The sequence below is a fragment of the Mytilus galloprovincialis genome, chromosome 3 (assembly GCF_965363235.1).
Source record: "Mytilus galloprovincialis chromosome 3, xbMytGall1.hap1.1, whole genome shotgun sequence".
NCBI classification, from domain to species: Eukaryota; Metazoa; Mollusca; class Bivalvia; order Mytilida; family Mytilidae; genus Mytilus; species Mytilus galloprovincialis.
This window is the reverse complement of record NC_134840.1, coordinates 90,105,960-90,131,348: the sequence shown is the minus strand read 5'-3', so window position 1 is coordinate 90,131,348 and position 25,389 is coordinate 90,105,960. Positions and strand designations below refer to the sequence as shown.

Below are 25,389 nucleotides of genomic sequence, written 5' to 3'. Positions count from 1 at the left end.
GCTCCCTGTTTAGCTTTTTATGACTTAACTTTAGGTGTGAAAGAGGGAATAGATAACATGGATGATATTGTAATGAAGTCAAATCAAAGTAAAATGGGTATAGACTGGAAGCTGGCTTATATGGAACTACAGAGAATCACACGTATGATGAAATGGGATGCCAAACAAAGAGGTAGGAATACACATTATATACATATAAATCATTTAAATAGGACAAGATTTAAACTTTTTCTAAACTCATTGATATATACGATACTGTCAAACCTGTATTGATCAGTCAATCATGGGAAGCTTTAAAAGTGACTGCTCAAGAGAGGGGACCTTTTGAAAACTTTATAAACATGTTAATATTCCTAGAAGTCAGTGATACTGTGGAAAAATGAAAGGAGGTGAACATGAGGAATTCATGCACTCGTGAGGAATTCACGAATTCCTCTTCTATTATGTGATCTTGTTTGTAAACTGTATCTAATTCTTTTTTTTACTTCAATACTTATACACAAATATACTTTTTGTTATGATTGTATTGGTAGTTTTAAAAAAAACCATTAAAATTCTAGTTGTTCAAAGTTGAAATGACAATTTTCATGTGAAAATAATTTGAAGGCTGACTGCTAGTTAGGTTACTCTGAAAAGAGTTGAGTTTTATAGGCAAAAGGTTTTGAAGTGTATGATAAATACCAATAGGGACAGGTTACCACTGAATCTAGGTGACTGTTAAGGCATGTTTGACTGTAAATTTGGAATAAAAAATTGTTAGCCGAAAAAATCAACTTCCCTGTTAACCCCAATTTAATTATCAATTTTTACCTGTTCAGGTTGATAAAATTAGTTCATATTTTTGCTATAAAAGGTCAAGAAAACTTGCAATATTATGCACATAGCTTATTGGTTAATAGTAGGTGCTATTATATACCGGTATATGATTGTTAATTTAGAACTTTATTTCTCTAAAGAAAGTTACATTCCAATACCATGGCAACAATTTTTGCCTGTTTTGGTGACCATTCCAAGCACTGCTAAAGGTGCAGGTAAATGTCTGCTGCATGTTCAAAGATAAATGCATATTATGTCACTCATAATTCATTAAAGAGACTTTCTATGCATGGAAACTAATTATGGTTTGCATATTATAATAATTTTTCTAATAAATTTGTATGAGTTGAATTCATATGACAGTTTGTTTTTAAGTCTTAATTTTAAAAAAGATGTCAGTCAGAGAAATTACCATTCTGTATGATAATTTCATTTGAGAATCAAACATTTTTGGTTTCATAATATCATTTCAACTGTTTAAAATGTATTGATTAAATTTCTCAGTCAGTTAAAATAAAGTAAAATTGTACAGTTGTTTGTATGTCCATGGTGAAATAGAAAGGACAAAGTGTATCAATTCATGAGACAAATCAAAGCCTCCAAAACCAAACATGCTTTTATTTGTGTTCTTCAACTCAAAATCCCAGTGGGACCTTAAATATGGAGCTAATTATCTCATCTCACTGCAAGTTTAAGCCAGCCCCATCCATTAGTTTGTGCTAAATTCTTTGCTAGATGTCATTAACAAAACAACTATGCATTGAAGAACGCAGCTACTGGGTATATTAACAAACTAAAAAATATATTAGGCAAATAAATCTTACTTTTTGTCAGAATTTAATTGTATTTTTAAAACATATTAAGTAATTTACTTGAAAAACAAAAAGAATATATAAATATGTGTATAAAGCTAGACCTAAATGTGGTGTTCAGGTCAGGACGGGAATAGTTTAAGAATAACACTAGAACATTTAAACTGCTTGAGCAAAATTGAAAATTCCAGCCACTCAAAACCACCCAGAAACAACTAGGACAATCACAAACAATTTTGTAGATCTCATTAAAGTTGCTAGCCAGTCTTTGATTAAACCACCACAGACAACATATCGCTTCAGTCTGAATGACAATATTTTGGGAAAGGGGAATATAATAAAACTTACTCTATTGACATAAAAAATATTAAGAAAAGACAATTCAATCATAGGTTCATGGCAATTGTATAATTCATAAACAACTTCAACATTGAACAAACTTACACTTGATGATCTTTTAATTATATTATAAAAAATGATAGACATATGATAAATTTTATACAAAGTTACATTTTCAAAGAGTATGAAAGTATATATAGTTTATATTGCAGTTATAAGTACCATTCACCTTTTTGTAACCATGGGATCTAATCCATATTTGTCTCTTTGAATATAGATAAACCTGAAGATCATAAATACATTTTTTTATTGTTTAAGAAGTAAACAAATAGAAATAAAACCAGGCAAAAATAAATTTGTGTAAAATTAAGATATATTACATGTAGTGATAAATCAAATCATACAGTACGGTCAGATCAGAACTGGAAATGTTATGTAACTCATCAAACGATGTTAAACAAAACTTTATTGAAAGTTAAACAATTGATTTTAGGTAAAAACTTGATACTTTACTAAAGGGGAACCTAAATGGGATTTTGAATAATTTACAAGTGTGATAGCCAATTTATAACATTTTATGATCTTAACCAATAAACACTTCTAATTTATTACTTTATCAGTAAGTCTGCTTATATTTTATTTGTTCAAGTATTTAACTTATTTAACTTGCTACACAGCATGAAGTAGCACATTTTAAGTTTTATTATGATGCATGATATGCAGTGCATAAGATTTTGATGTTAAATCAACAGAATTATGTATGATAATAGATAACCTTTAATGAATTTCTATATCAGATTCAAGATTTGCAAAAGAAGTGGTATATTATGGTATGATGTTGTTTTGATCTCACATTTGATTTATATGTCACTTGCTATACACCTGTTAATGATAGATGTATTATTTTATAATGCAGCCTGTCTGTACGTCTGTTCAATCATATCTCAGGATAACTATAGTTTGCATTATTCAAACTGTCTGAAAAATTAATACAATGTTTGGTTTTAGAAAGTTCGTGTTTTGAATGGTTTGAATATTTTTTGGTTAGTCATTTCCAATTATTTTTTACTATCATGATAATTCAAGTTCATTGTAAGAAGTTTATTCATGGTTCCATAAAGATAAGTTACCTTTTGACTAAGCTGTTTTTAAATAGTTGTTTAACAGTTTTGGGACTTGAAATTGTAGAAACTTGTGTTGGTCTTGAACAAAGTCTTGTTTTCCTTCAACTGATGATTTTTTTTAGTAAAGGCTACATCCCTGTCGGTTTTTTACAGTGCCAGATTTTTGTTCTGAAGTCAAAACATTTCAAATTTAGGGATATGGGCATATCAAAGTTGCACTCAATGCACAGCTGTTACGTAGAATAATGGATTTCCACAATCACATGGCTAGATATAATTTCATTTAATATGTATTTTGTAGCATTTTGAACACATAATTTGATAGTAATCATGCATTATGTAATTGTTTACAAGCAAATTTATATGCAGTTAGCTTTTTATTTAATGTAGAGTGAAAGATATACATTTCAATCATATATATGTGTGTATTATTAATACTATTATTATCTTTTTTTATTTAAATGCCCCTTCTACGAAAGTAGAGGGACGTTATGTTTTCTGGTCTGTGCATCCGTCTGTTTGTTCGTTCGTCTGTTCGTTCGTCCGTTCGTCCCGCCTCAGGTTAAAGATTTTGATGAAGGTAGTTTTTGATGAAGCTGAAGTCCAATTAACTTGAAACTTAGTACACATGTTCTTTATGATATGATATTTCTAATTTTAATGCCAAATTAAAGTATTGACCCCAATTTTACGGTCCAATGAACATGTAAAATGATAGTGTGAGTAGGGCATCTGTGTACTATGGGGACATTCTTGTTATCTAATGATTAAGTATAAAATTGTCAATGGCTATTTGAAACTATAGTGTTATTAAGTTGGTGTTTTCTGTTTATTCCTGTTTAATATTCTAGAAAGTTGAATAAGTTGAGGTTAGCTGTATTGGTTTGATTTTTCTCAATACCACTGTATGAGAACAAATACAGGATTTGATATAAAAACAGCAGTTTTATGTCACCTTTGTTACCAATGACTTAAAATAACCATCAAAAGCTGATCAAGGACAAATACAACTAGGAAGACTTAAACATGCTCAATATGAACTACTGGAAATTCAGAAATTTTTGTGCAATTTACTCTTGCAATTTTTGAAACCAACAAAAATGCAAAGTCAATTATTGTTTTAAGGAAAATATATATACAAACAGTTGTATGTATACATTGTCAGAACAGTTGTATGTATACATTGTCAGAACAGTTGTATGTATACATTGTCAGAACAGTTGTATGTATACATTGTCAGAGCAGTTGTATGTATACATTGTCAGAACAGTTGTATGTATACATTGTCAGAAATGCAAGTAGGGGATTTTTCTTGCTGTGTTGAAGACCTGTTTGTTGCCTTCAGCTGTTTTCTGCTCTTTGGTGGGATTGTTGTCTCTTTGACACATTCCCCTTTTCAATACTCATTTTTTTTTTATTATTGGAAGGCCACCAACAGGTCTAGTTGCATTATATGCATTAATAGAAACCATGCAATAATTTCTTAATTTACTGTAATTTGATTAATTTTCATTTGAATGCAAGGAATGATGAATTAACCTAAAAATTGATGATAAGACATGAATGACCCTTTTATTCACTGTTGGGTTATTAATTTAGCCCTTTGATTTTGATGTCACTTTGTTGAAACATTGTAAAGGCTAGAAGTCTGGATTGACGAAGAAACAAGTTTTTAAAATCCATCTGGTGTTCCTAGACACTAGAGTTGTATTCAATGAACAGTTTATAATATAGTTTTAAGTCATTGGTTAGTAAAGATACATATACATATAAAGATGTCTGAGCATTGTTGGTGGATAATACAAAGTAGACTAGATAGGTGGATATTTTCTGCAATTACAAAGTAAAGGTTATTGAATTAATGTTGGCAAATATTGTCCCAAAGTAAAACATTTACTGCACAAAGTTTATGAAAAATGATCTTTGAAAGAGTCTATAATTGAACCAGTGTTGTTATGATGACATCTTGAAAATTTGACGATGATGATAGATTTAACCATATTTATGTCCTTGTTATAGATTATGAAATTACTTATGTTTTCTTTTTACATTCTATTCTAATTGTTTCATCTGATTTTCCTCAGAATTAAGAGCAGCAGAAGAAGTAGAGCGACTAAGAAAACAAAAAGAAGAAGAAGGTAATACATAATACTTTATACAGATTTTACCTTTATTCATCTTTATTCATCCTTCTTTAGAAAAGTTGTATCTCATCACTACAGTGCTAGCTTACCCAAGATATATATTTATGTCTGAAAATTTTTTTCATGCAAAATTGCAGGGTTTATTTCCTTTATACCTGTGAGAGAGATTAGAATCACCACCTTTAACAAGCAAATAAACAACAAGAGGTTCAGAATCATTTTATTCTGACTATAACTGTAAAGAACAGTTTCAAAGTACCTCATCTTGCAATTCGCTATTAAGAGTATCCATCAACTACACCAAAATTAGAAATATTGATAAGCTGACACCTTAATTTAAAATAGAAAGAAAGGTATAAGGAAACTTAATTAAGATGTGGGATAAACACCAGTAATCACAGATAAGCCTTTTAAAGTTTGTTTATCCTTGCAGGTATAAAGCCTAAATTGACCTGCATAACCTATATATTTTTAAAACTTTTATTTTTAGATGTATATAAAAAAAGATATATGCTGTGATTTGGAAATTAATAACTCCAAGCTTTAAACAATATGACTTAAAGTCGCCAGATCAAACATAATGGTCCCATTAGTCCCTTACACCTAAGCTCATAGGTTATGTATAGAAAGTGAATTGTCCTAAAAATGGAAATTGCAAATGTCCATTTAAAGACACAGATGTCCTATATAAAAGCACAAACATTCCACACAAGACACACTTAGGTGGATTTTTCAAATCCTGGTTACCAATGTAACAGTGCAGCAAGACACATTATTCCAACTCCTGAATGTTGCATGCTTAGTGAAGATTGCTGAAAAAAAAGCAGCAATTTTTTTTTAAAGTCTTTAGTGGGACCAGGCTGGTAATTAAACACACTACGGCTATACATAGATATGGTCTGTTTAAATAAAGAAGTACTTATGGAAGATTATTAATATTTGGTATGGTCTGTGTAAATAAAGAAGTACTTATGGAAGATTATTGATATTTGGTATGCTGTTGTATAAGATTATTGATATTTGGTATGCTGTTGTATAAGATTATTGATATTTGGTATGCTGTTGTATAAGATTATTGATATTTGGTATGCTGTTGTATAAGCATCCTTGCAAGATAATAGGAACTTTTAGATTGTCCAAATGAAAAGTTTTTTTCTAAATAAATAATTGCAAGAATTACTTAACTATACCTTGCATGTTTGATTTTCTGATACTCAAAATCTTGTTCTTTGAATTTAAGCAAGCATTACTTGTGTTCGCAGTCCGTTTTATGTCTGGGAATTGAAAGTTCCAAAATAAGAAAATAGTGGGTTATTCTTTTCATTTGATAGACCTAGATTTGTATTAATAAGATAGCACTGTATTTATGTTATACATATAGTTCTCAATTTATGTCTTTCTTTCTTCTATTTTTCTGTAATTTTCATCATAAAATTATCTGTTACAATTTTGATTAACTTTTATAGATATTCTGCAACTCTGTCATTTTCATTACTTGTAGAACTATAACAAAGTTTCTCTGAACTTTTAGGTTTCCTCTTTTAGTGCTCTAAGTAGAAATGCTGTACCATCACATGTGTCTTGTTTAAATAACTGTCATATATTTGATGAAAATTTCCAAATTCTCCTGCCTAAAAATAATTAACGATTCTGTTAACTTCCATTTATAAAGTTTCACTTATACTTTAATACTAAGACCACATTTCCTTTGAGCTAAATACAAATGAAATAGTCTGGTTAACTACAGTACTAGTATTTAAAGAGCAAAGTCAGAAAATATCAAAAGATCTGTTGAAATACCATTTAATGTATACATACAATTTGACTATTGATGTACTTTATGATAGAGCTCCTGAGAAAGTTAGCTTTGTTAAGGAAAACAAGCATGGCCAGTAAGTATAGCTGTTTGATAGCATGAGCTGCATGGTGAATAGGGGGTTGTTTGAATTGTAATCATAACAAATTATATCAATTTCATCGGAATTTATTTTAGGATATAAACCTGTGATATTGTTTTAGTCAGTTATATTGTATATATTGTTTTAATACATTACTAATAAATCAGTTCAGTATTTTTTTTATTAATACTTGTTTTTACAAAATAAAACAAAATGTTAAGAATGATAAAAAAGGAAAACATTCATTTTATTTGCAAAAAAGCGATTTAATTATGACATATTTAAGTTCTTCCATGTCTTCTTTAAGTTTAATATATAGTTTGAATCTTTAAATGTTTTTTTCACTGAACTTACATTCTGATAATTTTCTTCTTTCTTCTAGCATTGCTACATGTATATCTGCTAACCATCCATGACTCATACTCTAACAAGCACTCTGTAAGCATGTTGTTGTGTTATTTATTTAGATTGACGGTGAAGGCAGGTTTTGAGTGAATTGCAGACTGTTGCTTTTAAGTTGAAAATTAAAGAAACAATTTTAATCAAAAGGTTGAATTAGACTGTATCAATATTTTCAGTGACTTCCATATAAGTACAAATAATGCCTTAAACTATTATGTGTTATTGTTGTGTTGTTGTTTTTTCATGCCTCATACCACTTAGTTAGGGGTCATCCATAATTATCAACCATTTTCCAAAGTGTACAAAACGTACACTTGGGGGGAGGGGGTTCAAAAATCAACATTTTTACAGTACGCTTTTTTTCATCAAATGCAAATTTCTATATTAAACTAAACTTTAATAGACAGGATCTTCTTTTTATTAAGAATTATTGATTCTTGTCTTGAAATCTGAAAATGGTTGATGTACACTTTCTGAGGGAGGGTGGGGGGTCTGAAAAAGTGTATGTTTTGTACACTTTGGAAAATGGTTGACAATTATGGATGACCCCTTACTTGAGCATACAATATAACCATGTCAGTCATTTCATTTAAAATTTGAAATAAACAGGTAAACATACTCTTTGGTTAGGTTGGATTGAGTCCTAAAACAACTTATTGTAAGGAAATTTTGAACAGGCAGGGATCACTGAATCACTGACCAAATATTCTCTGACTTAAGGTCAAGTAACAGTAAATGGGCTATGTCACAGATTTCAGTAAAATTTTGCATACAACTCTGAGAGGATATGGACTTCAACTGAAAATCGATTTTCAGTTGTAGTTCAAAGAGCCAAAGTTGCATGCACAGTTTTAGAAAAATTTGCTACATAGCCTTTTTACTGTTACTTGACTTTAAATGGTAAGGTATAGTGACTGTAAAATGAAATATATATTAGACATCTTGCAATCATGATGAAAAGGAATGCATAGTTTGGATCATAATGAATTTTCCTAACAAACGTTTGTTACAAAAATGTCAATTTTCATTGTTTTAACAAATGACATTCATATTTTGTTACTTTTTAGAACTAGTTTCGGTATTGGTTCATATGAATTTAACATTTCATTATGGTATGTGCAGGAAATGAATTCTGCAAAAACTATTTTGAAAGTTTAATGTTTGTAAGAAAGATAGTTTCCTGTATGTTGAATCTAAGATATTTTCATGGAATTTACTTCACTTTGTGATTTTGTATGCATAATAATGCAGATTAAATTGAGCACATATGCTCCTATTTATAAATAATATCAACCCTATGAGTGAACACTCTGTTTTAAATGCATGTAGTTTTTGTTGCTCACTTTGTAAGTTTTTTTGCAACTACAGTTTTAATCTGAAAGTATACCTAGCAGTGATCAAAGGTTATTTAAACTAGGGTACCGGTAATTATATATAATGTTGCCAAAATTTTTTAGGCTCTAAAACAATTGTTTTGCCTTGACAGGATTGTCAACAAGTGTGTTGGATTTTCAAGATTTACTGGAGAAATATTGTAAATTGTTTCATCTCAGTCCATACGGTAAAATTTGCATCATATAACATTTTATAATCAGATATAAAAGTAGATACATCTTTAATTTATATATATCAGCTTTAGATTACTGCTTGTAGAATAGTAAGTATTTAGATTGAGTTGTCTCCCTTTGATTGAATGCACAAGGTAAAATGTCATTTTCATTTTAAATAAAGATAGCAGTTTAATTTCTAAAAGGCTTATTTACCTAAACAGCAACACATATAGCAGGATACAAATCTTTGGGGTTTATTATCCAACAATTACAGTGGCAAGCACATAAACCATTTGTATAAGCAAACATAACTCATTCTGCATGTGTTGTGTCCAAATCTTTTTCTAGATTTACCTTCATAATGAATGCTCAAACACCAACAGATGAAAGCCAAGGGTACAGAACTTGAACATGTAAGGAGCTATATGACCAAAGATTGAAAGAGGATCTGACAAGAATAGACAAATTTAACTTTGTACTTTTAAATTTCACCCAGTCTTTAAAAAATATGAAGTATCAAGGAAGATTATTTTATAGATGGTGATTTATATTAATTTCCCATAATGATAAATTCTAATGATCTCACTTATGAAATAACTTGTTTATTTTCACCCTTGAGACTTTCCCCGTCTAGGACCCTGACTTGAGACTTCAAACTGGAGATTTGGGCCTTGAAACTTAAAAGCTAATTGATTATGTATGTCATATTTCAAAAGTCTTGAGTGAATTTCAACCTATTTCTTGATTCACAACTATTGTAAAATCTGCATCAGTCTTCTCAAGTGATGATCTGCCATTTTGACAACTGTTACATATTATATTCATAAGCCAAAAAAGTACAGTATACATAAAGTGAATCCAACTTAAGCCAGTACCAGGGAAAAATAATAATATTCTGTTTCTATACAATTAAAAGTATAACTAATTACCCAATTTGAATATATAAAGAGTAAGATCACTTGTAACTAAATGCCTCTATGTATTAAACTTGTGCTACACACTTTTCAATCCATGTATCGTTCAGTCATGCATTGTCATTTTTTTATTCAAATATGACAATTAGTTATACTATAATTATTGAGCCTTTGACCATAATGAATATTCTAATCTTAAGGACAAACTTATCATAAAATACGATACAGCTGTTCCTTAGTTTCATTTTATAATTTAAATTTAATTATTTATAATTATGAAGACCCTCCCATATTTTGACAGTAAAACTTTCAAGTCTTTTTATATGTTTTTTGTATCAAATTGTTAATGAAAATCTCAAGTTCTATAGGTATTTTATTAAATATCATTAGATATGTCTTGGTTTCGTTAATGAACAAAAAATGACTAATCAGTTTACATCCATGACGTGCAGATTATAATTAAATATTTAAGTGAAGGATGTGATTTAAACATTTATCATTGTTACTTATAGCTGATATCAAATTTTAACATCAAACTTTGTATCAAGATAAACTTTATAATAGAATAAATTGTATAATATTAAATAGAAAATTCTATGATTTATGATGTGATCATTCAACTTAAATGTTTAATTTAGATCCAAGATTAAAACATCACTGTTTTTAAAACATATTCAATGAGATTAATAAATAATTCAAATGCCAAATTATTAAAGTGAAAGCTTCTTGTAAATCATTAAAAGTTTATTGGAAATTTATATATAGAATACTTTTATTGACATAAATTGACATTAAAAGTATTTTTCTTTGAAGTTTTAGGTTGATTTATAGTACTTCTTTTGTTCATTCAACCTTAGACCATACAAGTTTCATTTCAGCCCTTAGCTGTTTTTTATAAGTTGATAATTTTACCAGGATGGCAGAAAAATGAAAAAGGCCAGCATGTGATGATAGTGTTTGGAATGTTGAGTGAATCTTTTAAAGTTTAAATTAAAATATTTATATCAATTACTACCCATTTTCAATCAAATTTAGTTCCAGTCATTTATTTTGTTACTGTAATTGGGCCTTATCTATGCAATCATGAAAGGATTTACCCCTGTTTGGCTTATTAAATTTAGCAAGCTAGGAATTTTCCATATGGTCCATTTATTGCAGGTTTATTTGCCAGAAGGAAATTCACCCAGGGTGAAAAAAATAGTTAATTAATGCTGATTTTATTATGTGAATTGAATAAGGTATTTATCTTCTTCCTATTTTATGACTGTGTCAAGGAAACCACACAAATATTCTTGAATTCATCAGACCTCTGTAATAATAAACTAAGATTAAAACCTTAGTCTTGATAATATTTGTATTGGGTTTTGTACAAATTTTAGGATAACTATTTCAAAATTTTAAGTTAAATTTACTAAATCCAACTTGGTTTAAAAGACATAAATAGTTTAACCAGACAAAGAAACATCAGTAAGATCTTTGATTTCATTTTGCACTTTGACCCCTTTTTAGCTCACCTGGCCCGAAGGGCCAAGTGAGCTTTTCTCACCACTTGGCGTCCGTCGTCCGTCGTCGTCGTCCGTCGTCGTCGTCGTTAACAATTTACATTTTGAACTTCTTCTAGAGAACCACTGAATGGAATGGAACCAAACATGGCATGAATGTTCCTTATGAGGTGCTGACCAAGTGTTGTTACTTTGTAGCCGATCCATCATCCAAGATGGCCGCCAGCGGGGGACTTAGTTTAACATAGGACCCTATGGGAAATGCATACAAATGACTTCTTTTAGAGAACCACTGAATGGAATGAAACCAAACATGGCATGAATGTTCCTTATGAGGTACTGACCAAGTGTTGTTACTTTGTTGCCGATCCATCATCCAAGATGGCTGCTAGCCGGGGACTTAGTTTAACATAGGACCCTATGGGAAATGCATACAAATGACTTCTTTTAGAGAACCACTGAATGGAATAAAACCAAACATGGCATGAATGTTCCTTATGGGGTGCTGACCAAGTGTTGTTACTTTGTAGCCGATCCATCATCCAAGATGGCCGCCAGCAGGGGACTTAGTTTAACATAGGACCCTATGGGAAATGCATACAAATGACTTCTTTTAGAGAACCACTGAATTGAATGAAACCAAACATGGCATGAATGTTCCTTATGAGGTGCTGACCAAGTGTTGTTACTTTGTTGCCGATCCATCATCAAAGATGGCCGCCAGCGGGGGACTTAGTTTAACATAGGACCCTATGGGAAATGCATACAAATGACTTCCTCTAGAGAACCACTGAATGGAATGAAACCAAACATGGCATGAATGTTCCTTATGAGGTGCTGACCAAGTGTTGTTACTTTGTTGCCGATCCATCATCCAAGATGGCCGCCAGCCGGGAACTTAGTTTAACATAGGACCCTATGGGAAATGCATACAAATGACTTCTTTTAGAGAACCACTGAATGGAATAAAACCAAACATAGCATGAATGTTCCTTATGGGGTGCTGACCAAGTGTTGTTACTTTGTAGCCGATCCATCATCCAAGATGGCCGCCAGCGGGGGACTTAGTTTAACATAGGACCCTATGGGAAATGCATACAAATGACTTCTTCTAGAGAACCACTAAATGGAATGAAACCAAACATAGCATGAATGTTCCTTATGGAGTGCTGACCAAGTGTTGTTACTTTGTAGCTGATCCATCATCCAAGATGGCCGCCAGCGGGGGACTTAGTTTAACATAGGACCCTATGGGAAATGCATACAAATGACTTCTTCTAGAGAACCACTAAATGGAATGAAACCAAACATAGCATGAATGTTCCTTATGGAGTGCTGACCAAGTGTTGTTACTTTGTAGCCAATCCATCATCCAAGATGGCCCCCAGCGGGGGACTTAGTTTAACATAGGACCCTATGGGAAATGCATACAAATGACTTCTTTTAGAGAACCACTGAATGGAATGAAATCAAACATGGCATGAATGTTCCTAATGTGGTGCTGACCAAGTGTTGTTACTTTGTAGCCGATCCATTATCCAAGATGGACGCCAGCGGGGGACTTAGTTTAACATAGGACCCTATGGGAAATGCATACAAATGACTTCTTTTAGAGAACAACCGAATGGAATGAAACCAAACATTGCATGAATGTTCCTTATGCCGTGCTGACCATGTGTTGTTTCTTTGTAGCCCATCCATCATCCAAGATGGCCGCCAGCATGGGACTTAGTTTAACATAGGACCCTATGGGAAATGCATACAAATGACTTCCTTTAGAGAACCACTGAATGGAATGAAATCAAACATGGCATGAATGTTCCTAATGTGGTGTTGACCAAGTGTTGTTACTTTGTAGCCGATCCATTATCCAAGATGGCCGCCAGCAGGGACTTAGTTTAACATAGGACCCTATTGGAAATGCATACAAATGACTTCTTTTAGAGAACCACTGAATGGAATAAAACTAAACATTGCATGAATGTTCCTTATGAGGTGCTGACCAAGTGTTGTTACTTTGTAGCAGATCCATCATCCAAGATGGCCGCCAGCAGGGGACTTAGTTTAACATAGGACCCTATGGGAAATGCATACAAATGACTTCTTTTAGAGAACCACTGAATGGAATAAAACCAAACATGGCATGAATGTTCCTTATGAGGTGCTGACCAAGTGTTGTTACTTTGTAGCCGATCCACCATCCAAGATGGCCGCCAGTGGGGGACTTTTGAATGAAATTAAACATGTTCCTTTCCTTATCAATGAGGTTGTGTTGTCACTTTTAGCCAAATTTTATATTTTTTCATATGATTTCAAAAACCCAAGTAGAATCAGGTGAGCGATACAGGCTCTTGAGAGCCTCTAGTTTTATAAGCTAACCTGGCCTTAACATAGGACTGTAAAGGAAATACATACAAATGTCTTTTTTTAGAGAACCACTTGATGGAATGACACCAAACATGGCATGAATTTTTCTCATGAGGTGTTGACCATGTGTTGTTACCTTGAACCCGATCCATCATCCAAGATGACCACCAACAGGGGACTTAGTTTAAATTAGGATCCTTAGGGAAATACATACAAATGTCTTCTTTTGGAGAACCACTGAATGGAATTTAACCAAACATGGCATGAATGTTCTTTATGAGGTGCTGACCAAGTGTTGTTACTTTGAAGCAGATCCATTGTCCAAGATGGCCGTCAGCTGTGGACTTACTTTAACATAGGACCCTAAGGGAAATACATACAAATGTCTTCTTTTAGAAAACCACTGAATGGAATTTAACCAAACATGGCATAGATGTCCCTCATGAGGTGCTGACCAAGTGTTGTTACTTTAAAGCCAATCCATCATCCAAGATGGTCACGAACAGGGGACTTAGTTTAACATAGGACCCTAAGGGAAATACATACAAATGTCTTCTTTTAGAGAACCACTAAATGGAATGAAACCAAACATAACATGAATGTTCCTCATAAGGTGCTGACCAAGTGTGGTTACTTTGAAGCCCATTCATTATCCAAGATGGCTGCCAAGGGGGGTGGGGGACTTTGTTTAACATAGGACCCTATGGACAATGCAATCAAATGTCTTCTTTTAGAGAACCACTAAATGTAATGAAACCAAACATGACATTTTTTTCCTTATGAGGTGCTGACCAAGTGTTATTACTTTAAAGCCACTCCATCTTCAAGATTTTTGCCAGCGGGGCGCTTATTTTAACATAGGACCCTAAGGGAAATACATACAAATATCTTCTTTTAGAGGACATCTTAATGGAATGAAACCAAACATGGCATAAATGTTCCTTATAAGGTGTTTCTACTTTGTTGCCAATTTTCTGTTCAAGATGGCCACCAGGTTTTTGTTGAGACTGTGACTTTTGTCGCAGAAAGCTCGACAAAGGGATAATGTTCCAGCGCAGCGGTTGTGGCGTTAGCTAACTTCTTAAAAGTTTTGTATTTTAGAAGGTGTAAGACCTGGATGCTTCATACTTTGTATATAGATGCCTTATGTTACGAAGATTCCGTCTGTCACATTTCGATTGACCTTGACCAATAATTTGATGGTTCAGTGACAACTTGAAAGAAAAATTAAAATTTTTTGTAATGTTAACTTCTCTCTTAATATGAGTATTAGGATAACTATATTTGGTATGTGCTTTCCTAGCAAGGTCCTTGTGCCCGTCAGACAGATTTCACTTGAACTCAACCTCATTTCATGGATCAGTGAACAAGGTTAAGTTTTGGAGGTAAAGTCCATACCTCAGATACTATAAACAATAGGTCTAGTATATTTTGTGTATGGAAGGATTGTACAGTGTACATGTCCAACTGACAGGTGTCATCTTATCTTGACCTCATTTTCATGGTTTAGTGGTTATTGTTAAGTTTTTGTGTTTCATCTGTTTTTCTTATACAGTATGCAATAGGTCTACTATAGTTGGTATATGGAATGATTGTTTGGTATACATGTCCAACTGGCAGGTGTAATATAATCTGACCTTGACCTCATTTTCATGGTTCAGCGGTCAAAGTAAAGTTTTTGAGATTTGGTCTTTTTTCTAATATGATATGTTATAGGTAAAATATATTTGGTGTATGGAAATGTTTTATGATGATCATGTCAATCTGGCAGATTTTATTTGACCTTGACTTCATTTTCACGGTTCTTGCACAGTGTTTAGTTTTTGTGGTATCTGTTATGAATTTTATCTATTTTTACATGATTTCCAAAACCAAAGAAGAGTCAGGTGAGCGACACAGGCTCTTGAGAGCCTCTAGTTACTTTTGTATGCTAAGTAAAGAAAATTAATAACTATAGAGTGAAAAGTTCGGAGAAGCACAGTTTTGATACTAGAGATTGTATTTGCTCATTCAAGAAATTGAAAGCTAATATCAGCTACTTTTAGAATGATTTTATTTAATTTCCTAGGGAGCAACAACAACAAAACTGTCCATTTCGACTTAATGTTGTTTAAAATACAACTGACGTTGCAATTTCAAATATAATGTTTCGAAAGCTATAGGAGCATGTGATATTAGAACTTTGAGTATTGAAAATGAGAAATTCCTGATGCAATTGTGTGTTTTTAGACATCTCAAACAGCTGTAAATATGTTTATCTGTTTTAAGTAATTTGAACAAAATATAAATTGATATTTTATTGATTTCGTTATTGTTTTCCTTATATCCAGTGGCAAAATTTTCATGCATATTCAGATAAGAACATGTAACTACATCTAGACAGGATGATGGGCAGGGATTTTCATTTGCATTTGAAAATAGGAATATGTTTGATAGGGTCAGAAACCTAGTTTGCATCAGGCCAAAGAGTTGTTGCAATATGGCTCTTTGTCATGCAAAAAAGGTGGGACTCTTTCTACATGAGGTACTAGATTTGATGTCCTCATTCTTACTTCACCTATCTGTTTATACAGCTGCCTGAGCCAAAAGAACACCAAAATTAGGGAATGGTCAGATGAGAAATTTCGAAAAAAGATATTTCCATACTCTCAGCAATTTTGAGAAATTTCACTTTTAAAAATAAGTCATTATGTACTACTGCAAACCTTTTATACATCTATAAAACAAAATAAAATTGTTTTAAAAACATTTGCAGCACATTCCTTTTGTTCATGGATTAACATCATGCATTATAGAAAGTAAAAACATAGTTTTAATAAATAATCCATTTGAATTGAACAGAAGAAGAGCTCTCAGTGAAATCTGTATCAGTTATAGGTAATCTAGCATGTTTTGTTTCCCTTATAGGTAATCTAGCATGTTTTGTTTCCCCTATAGGTAATCTAGCATGTTTTGTTTCCCCTATAGGTAATATAGCATGTTTTGTTTCCCCTATAGGTAATCTAGCATGTTTCCCCTTATATACAAGTACATCAGTTATAGGTCTAGCATGTTTTGTTTGGTCAAGTATGGCCATGTGGACTGTACAAATCAGCAATAAAGTTCACTTTGCATTCCAGTTATCCCAAACAAATGCTTTTTATACGACCCCAAAAAAATTTTGGGTTCGTATAATGGTATGATGTCGTCATCTCAGTCGTCTGTGTCGTCGTCGTCCGAAGACACTTTGGTTTCCGGATAATAACTTTAGTTTAAGTGAATAGATCTTAATGAAATTTTTTCAGAAGGTTCAATACCACAAAAGGAAGGTTGGGATTTATTTTGGGGATGATGGTACGAACCGTTTAGGAATTAGGGGCCCAAAAGGGGCCAAAACAAGCATTTTTCTAGTTTCAGGATAATAACTTGTTTACCAGTATTTCAATTGCTCTGAAAGTATACTGCAATGTTTAAAATCACAAGTAGAAGGTTTGGATTCATTTAAGGGGTTATGGGGCCAAAGTTTAGGAATTAAGGGCCAAAAAGGGGCTAAAACAAGCATTTTTCTAGTTTCCAGACAATACCTTGTGTGTAATTGCATGGATCGCTCTGAAATTGTACCACAATGTACCATATAACAAAGGGGAGGCTGGGATTAAGTTTTGGGTTAATTGCCCAAAATATGTAGGAATTAAGGGCCAAAAAAAGGGCCAAAAGAAGCATGTTTCTAGTTTCCAAACAATCATGACAATAACTTGTGTTTAAGTGTATGGATCTCTCTGAAATCGTACTACAAGGTTCAATATTACAAAGGAAAGCATGGGATTGAGTTTAAGGGTTATTGCTCCAAGGGGGGGGGGGGGCGGGGGTTCAATAAATTGGGGGGGGGGGATCTCAGTTTACCATTTTTTGTAAGAGATTTTTTTTTTTTTGAAATTTTGAAAAGTTTCAATAAGAAATATTCAATTGCACAGTATTGTGCAATAGATGTGTTAGATCTTGAACCACATTAATTTTGTGGCAAAAACGTATATTATGTCAAAAATTTGATCACAATCAACATTCAGACGGTATCAAGCTTGAATATTGTGACTAAATTTGCCCCAACTGTTCAGGGTTCGACCACTGGGGTCGTATAAAGCTGCACCCTGCGGAGCACCTGGTTCAGTTTAATGTTCTATGCACAATTGATGTTGTATGAGCAACTTTGTTTTATCTCACATGGTGTAAAAGCACTCTTAATGAACAGTACATTTCAATACACGATGACAAGGATAACAATTAGCAAAATTTTAGAAAAGTTTGAAATCATGCACTGATGGATTATCATTAATCCATATCAGAGTTAAATAAAATTTATATGAAAGATGTTCATTAGCAATGTCTCACTTTAGTTTGAAGATCTGAATTGATGGAATATTTTTGGTGTAATTTATATATAGATATTTATCAATGGTGCTCATAACACATCTTCTTATATCTATTTACGCAAAAATAAGTTAGCAATGGTTCAAATATTTTTATGTGAGTTATGCCCTTGGAAATGTAAACTACTAATCTTTGGTCTCAGAAGTTCATCTATAGCAATCACTAGCCTGTCAAGTATGAGGCCTGAGTTTGAACCCCACATTGGTTGGTGTGTTCAAGTCTGTTATTGAATGCCTAGGATAGTCAGTTTTCCTGCATTAGGTTGGTGGTTCTCGCTGGGCACTCCTGCCACTTTCCCAACGCACACACACACACACACGATATAGCTAAAAATGTTGGAAGTGGATTAACACCAACAATTAATCAGTTAAGTTACGTTGACTCTCACAGCTATAATTCTTATTTGATAAACAATAAGGATGATTTGCCAATGATGAACTACTTGCAATCACCATTGTCTAAATGATGTGGATTTCAGCCTAAGGGGGTCCTAAATCTGGGACAGTGGTGCTATAGGACAGCATATGAATCAACTGAAAATAAAATCACTTGAAAACAGGTAACATTGGCATGAAGCACTTGCAGATTCTGAAAGCTAGTTTGAAGCCCCTAACTGATACATATAAAGCATCTTCTTCTTTAGAACCACTGAACTGATAAAATTAAGAATTTGCTAGATATATTCCTATGAAAGTCCTTATTAAGTATTGTTACCATAAATGTTGTAGATTTAGAATTAGATTTAGATTTAGATTTAGCGAGTTCAGGACTAAGTTTACTTAAAACCCTATGGGAAATTACATATTGTTTTCTTTTCAAAAACAGACCAAGTGAAATACGAAAAAAACACATGTAGAAATGTTTTCTGAAGGAAATTTATTACCAAGTGTTAATACTTGGGTTTTAAATGAAAATCCAAAATGGCTTATTGGGGCCATATAAGAGAGTCCAATTGATTTGAAATGCAAAGATTTTTTTTCAAGAACTATTGAACCACTGCATGTGAACCAAACTTGCCAGATGTTTGTGTGAAATCCTAAACAAATGTTGGAACTTTGATGTTATCATGATTGGAAATTCAATATGGCCCCAACAACGTTTACATTGAAATCCTATGAAAAAATACATTTTGCTTTTTATTCCAAAATAGACTTAATGACATCTTTTATTAGTATTAGTATTCTTAGTAGTTTCAAACTTTAATTTTGATTATTAGACATGAAATCTTTTTGTTTCTTATGATTTATTTTATCAGTTATACCATATGTAATTTTTGGCAATAAATTTTACACAAAGAATTTTTTATAAGTGATAGATTTATGTAAAATAAAGACATAACAGTCCTTTGAATATCAATGAAGATGAAATTATGATTTTTTCAAACTTAACCTATTCTTAAATATGTTTGTTTAAAGTTAGGTCATCATTTAAAGTCTATTTTATACTAATGTAAATAATCTCAGGTACCAAATCAAATCAAGAATATTGTTACTCACTTGATGTATATTTCATACAGACATATGGCATTTGAAATTCAACTATATATTATAATTTAAAATGTTTAATCAATTAATATCTTCAGCTGAACTTGAAGTAAAACGAGGGACACTGTCTCGCCTACAAAAACATGAAGAAAAGAGACAGCAAAGGGAGATAACAGCAGCTGCAGCTAAAGCTGAACTTGAGTCAAAAACTAAAGTTCCAGAAAAAGATGATGATGTTTCCAGTGAAGTCTCCTCAGAAGATTTGGAGGAGTATATGGACTCAGTATTTCAGGTTGTTAAAAGAGGTAAGATCTGTGAACTGCTTCCAAAGTTCACACAACTGAACTGATAGCAAAAGTTCACAATCTGTTATTATAGCGAACCCTATGATAGTTTTCCATAGATTCACCTGCAAGTTACCTGTCCATTTAAACTTTTGTAAGTTCTATTGTCCCATCTAACAAATGGTATTGTTCTCTGTATAGTTTATTCACCAGGACCTTTAAATTTCTTCTAGGAGAAATATATCACTCATTGATTAATTTACCTGAACAAAAAATTGAACTGTCAATGATGAAAAAATACTTCTACCAATACTAAGAAAGGACCCACAAAACTGCATGTGGTGTTGTATTAATTCAATACCAAAAACTCGTTTTTAATGTGTTCAATATTAATAATGATTTAAAAATTAAAGTTGATTTCTGATCAAATATTCAATAAATATTTTTGTGTGTTTGATAAATAAAAATTTTAATATTATTATTTTTAAATTAAGGTCTTCCTTCATAAACATAGTCTATAAATTACAAACAATAAACAACAAAAACATGCAAATTCATTGGAAAATACTAAAAAATGTGTCTAAAATAAACTTTTTATTATTAAATCAGATTTTATATTGAACAGATTGAAAATATATTAATGATATATTGAACAAATACAATATTGCATACAGTTTATGTGAGTTTATAGAAGTATTTCAATAAAAAAACAGATAATTTTTTGGTCAGGTAAATTAATCAATGAGTGATATATTTCTCCTAGAAGAAATTTAAAGGTCCTGGTGAATGAACTATACAGAGAACAATACCTGTTGTATTTGTTAGATGGGACAATAGAACTTACAAAAGTTTAAATGGACAGGTAACTTGCAGGTGAATCTATGGAAAACTATCATAGGGTTCGCAATAATATATTAAAACAACTAACAAGGAATTCAAATTATATATCTACTTTTGATACAAAAACTCAGAAAAACAAAGATTATGAAACTGAAATCAATTTTAAATGTAAAAGACAGACTAGTTTGTCAAATATAAAAAAGAAGATGTGGTATGATTGATAATGATTCAATTCTCCACAAGAGACCAACTGACAGAGAAATTAACAACTGTAGGTCACCTAACAACCTTCAACAATGAGCAAAGCATAGTCAGCTATAGAAAAGGCTTAACTCATCAAATAGAAATACATCTAACAAAAACAGTATATGTAGTAGGGATGTTTACATTCCAACTACAAAAAGACTACTGTTTTGTTTGAATCACCTATTGAATTTCATATAAAACAAGGATTTAAAAAAAATCTTAGTATTTTTTGGAGAATTTTGAAGTTTTTGAAAGAAGCAGACGAAACACACATCTGGCGTAAATACAAAATTTAATCCTGATATCTATGATGAGTTTATTTACAACCACTGGGTTGATGCTACTGCTGGTGGAGTTTTAATTCCCTGAGGGTATCATCAGCTCAGTAGTCAGCACTTCTGTTCTGACACAAATTATCATTGATATGGTCATATTTATAAATTAACTGTTTACAAAACTTTTGAGTTTTTAAATTATTAGGGCTTTTCTACCTTAGGAATAGATTACTTTAGATGTATTTGGCAAAACTTTTAGGAATTTTGGTCCTCAATGCTCTCCAACTTCGTACATTATTTGGACTTTTTAACTTTTTGGGAATTTAGCGTCACTGATGAGTCTATTGTAGACGAAACACGTGTCTGGCATAAATACAAAATTTTATCCTGGTATCTATGATGAGTTTAGTTGATACAAAAAAGTATTGGACCACTTTATAATTGTACTGCTTAGCACTAACATCCTAGAAAGTATTTGGAGCATGAATATCTGAGCTTCCTTACTATGGTTCTTTTAAATCTATCTTTTGAATTAGTGTAAAGTGTAAATGCATGTCGAACAGGTAAATCAAACCTTTACCTAATTTTCATTTTAAGGTTGATTTATCCATATTCTAAAGTACTAAGTAATTTAAGGTGAGATTTTATAGTTTGATTATTCCCCTATTTGAGATTTTTGTACTTTAATTGAATTCTACAGAGTAGATGGTTGTGGTTAGGTTTGTGGTTTTTGTACAGTACCATCAGGGAATAATTGTATTAAAGATGTTTAAGTAGATGGATAGAAGTTGGTGATTATATGATGATACAAAGACAAATGATTATAAAAGGACATTAAAGCTCTGTGTACTTTCACCTATAAGTTTATTCTTAAAAATTGTGACTTGGATGGAGAGTTGTCTCCTTGGCACTCATACCACATCTTCTTATATCTTTATATTATGCAAATATTCACGTTCACTACAAAAATATATGATTTTTGTCTCACCTGCTTCAATGAAGTTGAAAAAGCGATACTAATGGGTGCTGTTTCTGACTGTTTGTGACAGTGGTGGTATCGTCAATAATATAATACATTGTAATTTGGTATGATTAAGGCGTTCCACTATAGCTAGTGTATGGTATGCAGTTGAATTAGCATTGGTACATCTCATTACCATGATTGTTTTATCTTCTCACCTCAGTCTTGTCTATTGACTTTGAAATTTTTGTTAAGTTTATATATATGTTAAAGTTTATGTAATAAATGTAACATAATGTAAGTTTTAGATGAACCACCAATGATAAGTATTTTAATGTTTTAAGAAACGCATGAAGACATTTTTTATTTTCAAATTGGCCCAAGATTATCTTTTTATTAAAGCTCTGTGTACTTTCACCTATAAGTTTATTCTTAAAAATTGTGACTTGGATGGAGAGTTGTCTCCTTGGCACTCATACCACATCTTCTTATATCTTTATATTATGCAAATATTCACGTTCACTACAAAAATATATGATTTTTGTCTCACCTGCTTCAATGAAGTTGAAAAAGCGATACTAATGGGTGCTGTTTCTGACTGTTTGTGACAGTGGTGGTATCGTCAATAATATAATACATTGTAATTTGGTATGATTAAGGCGTTCCACTATAGCTAGTGTATGGTATGCAGTTGAATTAGCATTGGTACATCTCATTACCATGATTGTTTTATCTTCTCACCTCAGTCTTGTCTATTGACTTTGAAATTTTTGTTAAGTTTATATATATGTTAAAGTTTATGTAATAAATGTAACATAATGTAAGTTTTAGATGAACCACCAATGATAAGTATTTTAATGTTTTAAGAAACGCATGAAGACATTTTTTATTTTCAAATTGGCCCAAGATTATCTTTTTAAGTCAGTTTTGAATAAACTTTTCAATTTTGTCAAGAATGAATTAAATGATATGATACATTAAATCTTTTAGAAAAATCAAGATCCTCATCATATTGGAAAAAACTGAGACCATTGATTAACCAAGCAAGGCTACAAGATATAGAAAGAACACAGCAACAAGTCAAGGCAAGGAAAGCTTTGAAAGAAAGAGGAAAGAAAGAAAAACTAGAACAAGAGTCAAAAAAGAACAGGAAGGCCACAGAAAAGTATGTTGATCATGTTTTATTATCTTTATCAGTGCTTTTTCCCATTTATAGTTATAAATCAATCATGTTTACTTTGTCCAACAGTTATTGCATGATTCTTTTGATAATATCTATATTCAAAATTGTCTGTTTATAAAATACTATTTTGTAATATATCAACTATATTTATTCTATGGATTTAAATTGCAAGAAGAGTTCATCTGATCTTGAATGCATTTTCATGGATCATTGATAATGCAAAAATTGTGTGATTACTTGTAGTAGAGCCTTAATTTATATTCTTGACTCAAAGCACCAAAAAATCAGTTATGATTTGTTATGCAGGCAAGTCATTTCTTGGTGACCACTTTTGTTATTACATATAAGAAGATCATTAGAATGCATTATTTATTAGATAGGCATTTGAGTCAGTTTAAATCACTTAAATTATGACTGAAATGTTGCTTTATACCGTATAGCGTTACAGCCAATTTAAAAGTGTACATGCACAAGGATTGATAAAAGTTTCGAATCCGCCAAAATAATAACTGCCAAAATATTTTGTATACCTTATTCAATGAAACTCGCGAAATTTTACACCTGCGAAAATAACCCACTATATGTTATATATAATCATTTCTTTGGCTAGACACAATACATATAACTCCTATATACTAACAGCTGAATTTACCCTACTAGATTCTGTAATTTTTCTTGTAGAACTGTATTTTTCTGATTTTTTTTTTTAATGTTATTATATTGAGTATGTAAAGTCTTTTTCAGTTGGTTTTATGTTATTGTCTTAATTTAATAACAAATTTAAATTTTAGATTTTTGGTTGTATAAATTGACACATTCAGACAATTTAGTTTTGTTCTCTAAAATTTTAGCCCATAAAAGTACAAAAAAGTTACATTAGTTCTGATTAGACAATATGAGAGCATTGTATGATCATCTGAAGTACAATTATGTAAGATTTTAGTTGTTAATTGATGTTCATTATAAAATGACTTTCCTTGTTCTTTATTTGATCGTTTCCTATTGTGGTTAAACACATGTTATTTTGAGAAACAGGTGTGGACTATATTGGAAATATTTTGTACCTGTCACATGAATTTTGCATCCATTTCGATGAAGCGAATATTTTGAAAATGATTGATTGGTTGGTTTTCTGCTGTCAGAAACAAATCAAATTCAAGACAGGTTTTTTTTTGAATTTTTAGAATAATTTGAAATTGAAATTATTTAAACAAATTATTATGTCTGTGCTTAAACTAAATGTTTTCTTTTATAACTTCATCAATATTGACAAGACAGACTTAACTTCATGTTTTCTGATTTATGTAGAAAATATGTTTCCTTGTTATTCAAAATACATTTTGTCAAAACATATTAACGATTAATCATGATGCAAATAGAAAAACCAATAAAACAATCAAAACTCTAATTATAATTAAATAATAATTTGTATTTCTGTTTTGGAAAATTGATTTTATCATTGTGTGTGGTTTCACAAGTTTCAGTTATTAAATCAGTTGTCAATAATATGATGGCTAAATGATATGTTTCTTTCAAATATCACAATGAAGATACATAGTCTTATTTCTCATTTTAAAAATATTTAGGTGTTTCTGTTTGCTAGAAATAATTTTTGAAATTACCTAGCTTTCCCATAGAGTCAGGAACTAACCTTGCCCATAGAGCTGGTAACTAACATTGCCCATAGAGTCAGGAACTAACCTTGCGCATAGAGCTGGTAACTAACCTTGCCCATAGAGTCAGGAACTAACCTTGCGCATAGAGCTGGTAACTAACTTCTCATAGAGCAAGGATCTGACTTGCCCTTAGAGTCAGTAACTAACCTTGCCAATAGAGCTAGT

The 25,389-nt window shown here is 31.7% G+C and overlaps 1 protein-coding gene across 8 annotated transcripts in view; it reads left to right on the top strand.

Annotated features, from left to right (window-relative positions):
• The window catches only part of LOC143069321 (uncharacterized), a 97,769-nt gene that overhangs the window by 13,783 nt on the left and 58,597 nt on the right, over positions 1–25,389 (top strand). The window contains exons 8-14 of one of the 8 annotated variants that reach the window (XM_076243890.1): positions 35–172; positions 5,176–5,229; positions 7,083–7,127; positions 9,022–9,096; positions 16,710–16,745; positions 19,858–20,064; positions 23,356–23,530. In XM_076243890.1, coding sequence (XP_076100005.1) covers positions 35–172; positions 5,176–5,229; positions 7,083–7,127; positions 9,022–9,096; positions 16,710–16,745; positions 19,858–20,064; positions 23,356–23,530 — 730 coding nt within the window. The remainder of the gene's footprint in view (positions 1–34; positions 173–5,175; positions 5,230–7,082; positions 7,128–9,021; positions 9,097–16,709; positions 16,746–19,857; positions 20,065–23,355; positions 23,531–25,389) is intronic. The other 7 variants (XM_076243892.1, XM_076243893.1, XM_076243891.1 and 4 more) reach the window with 7 other exon arrangements.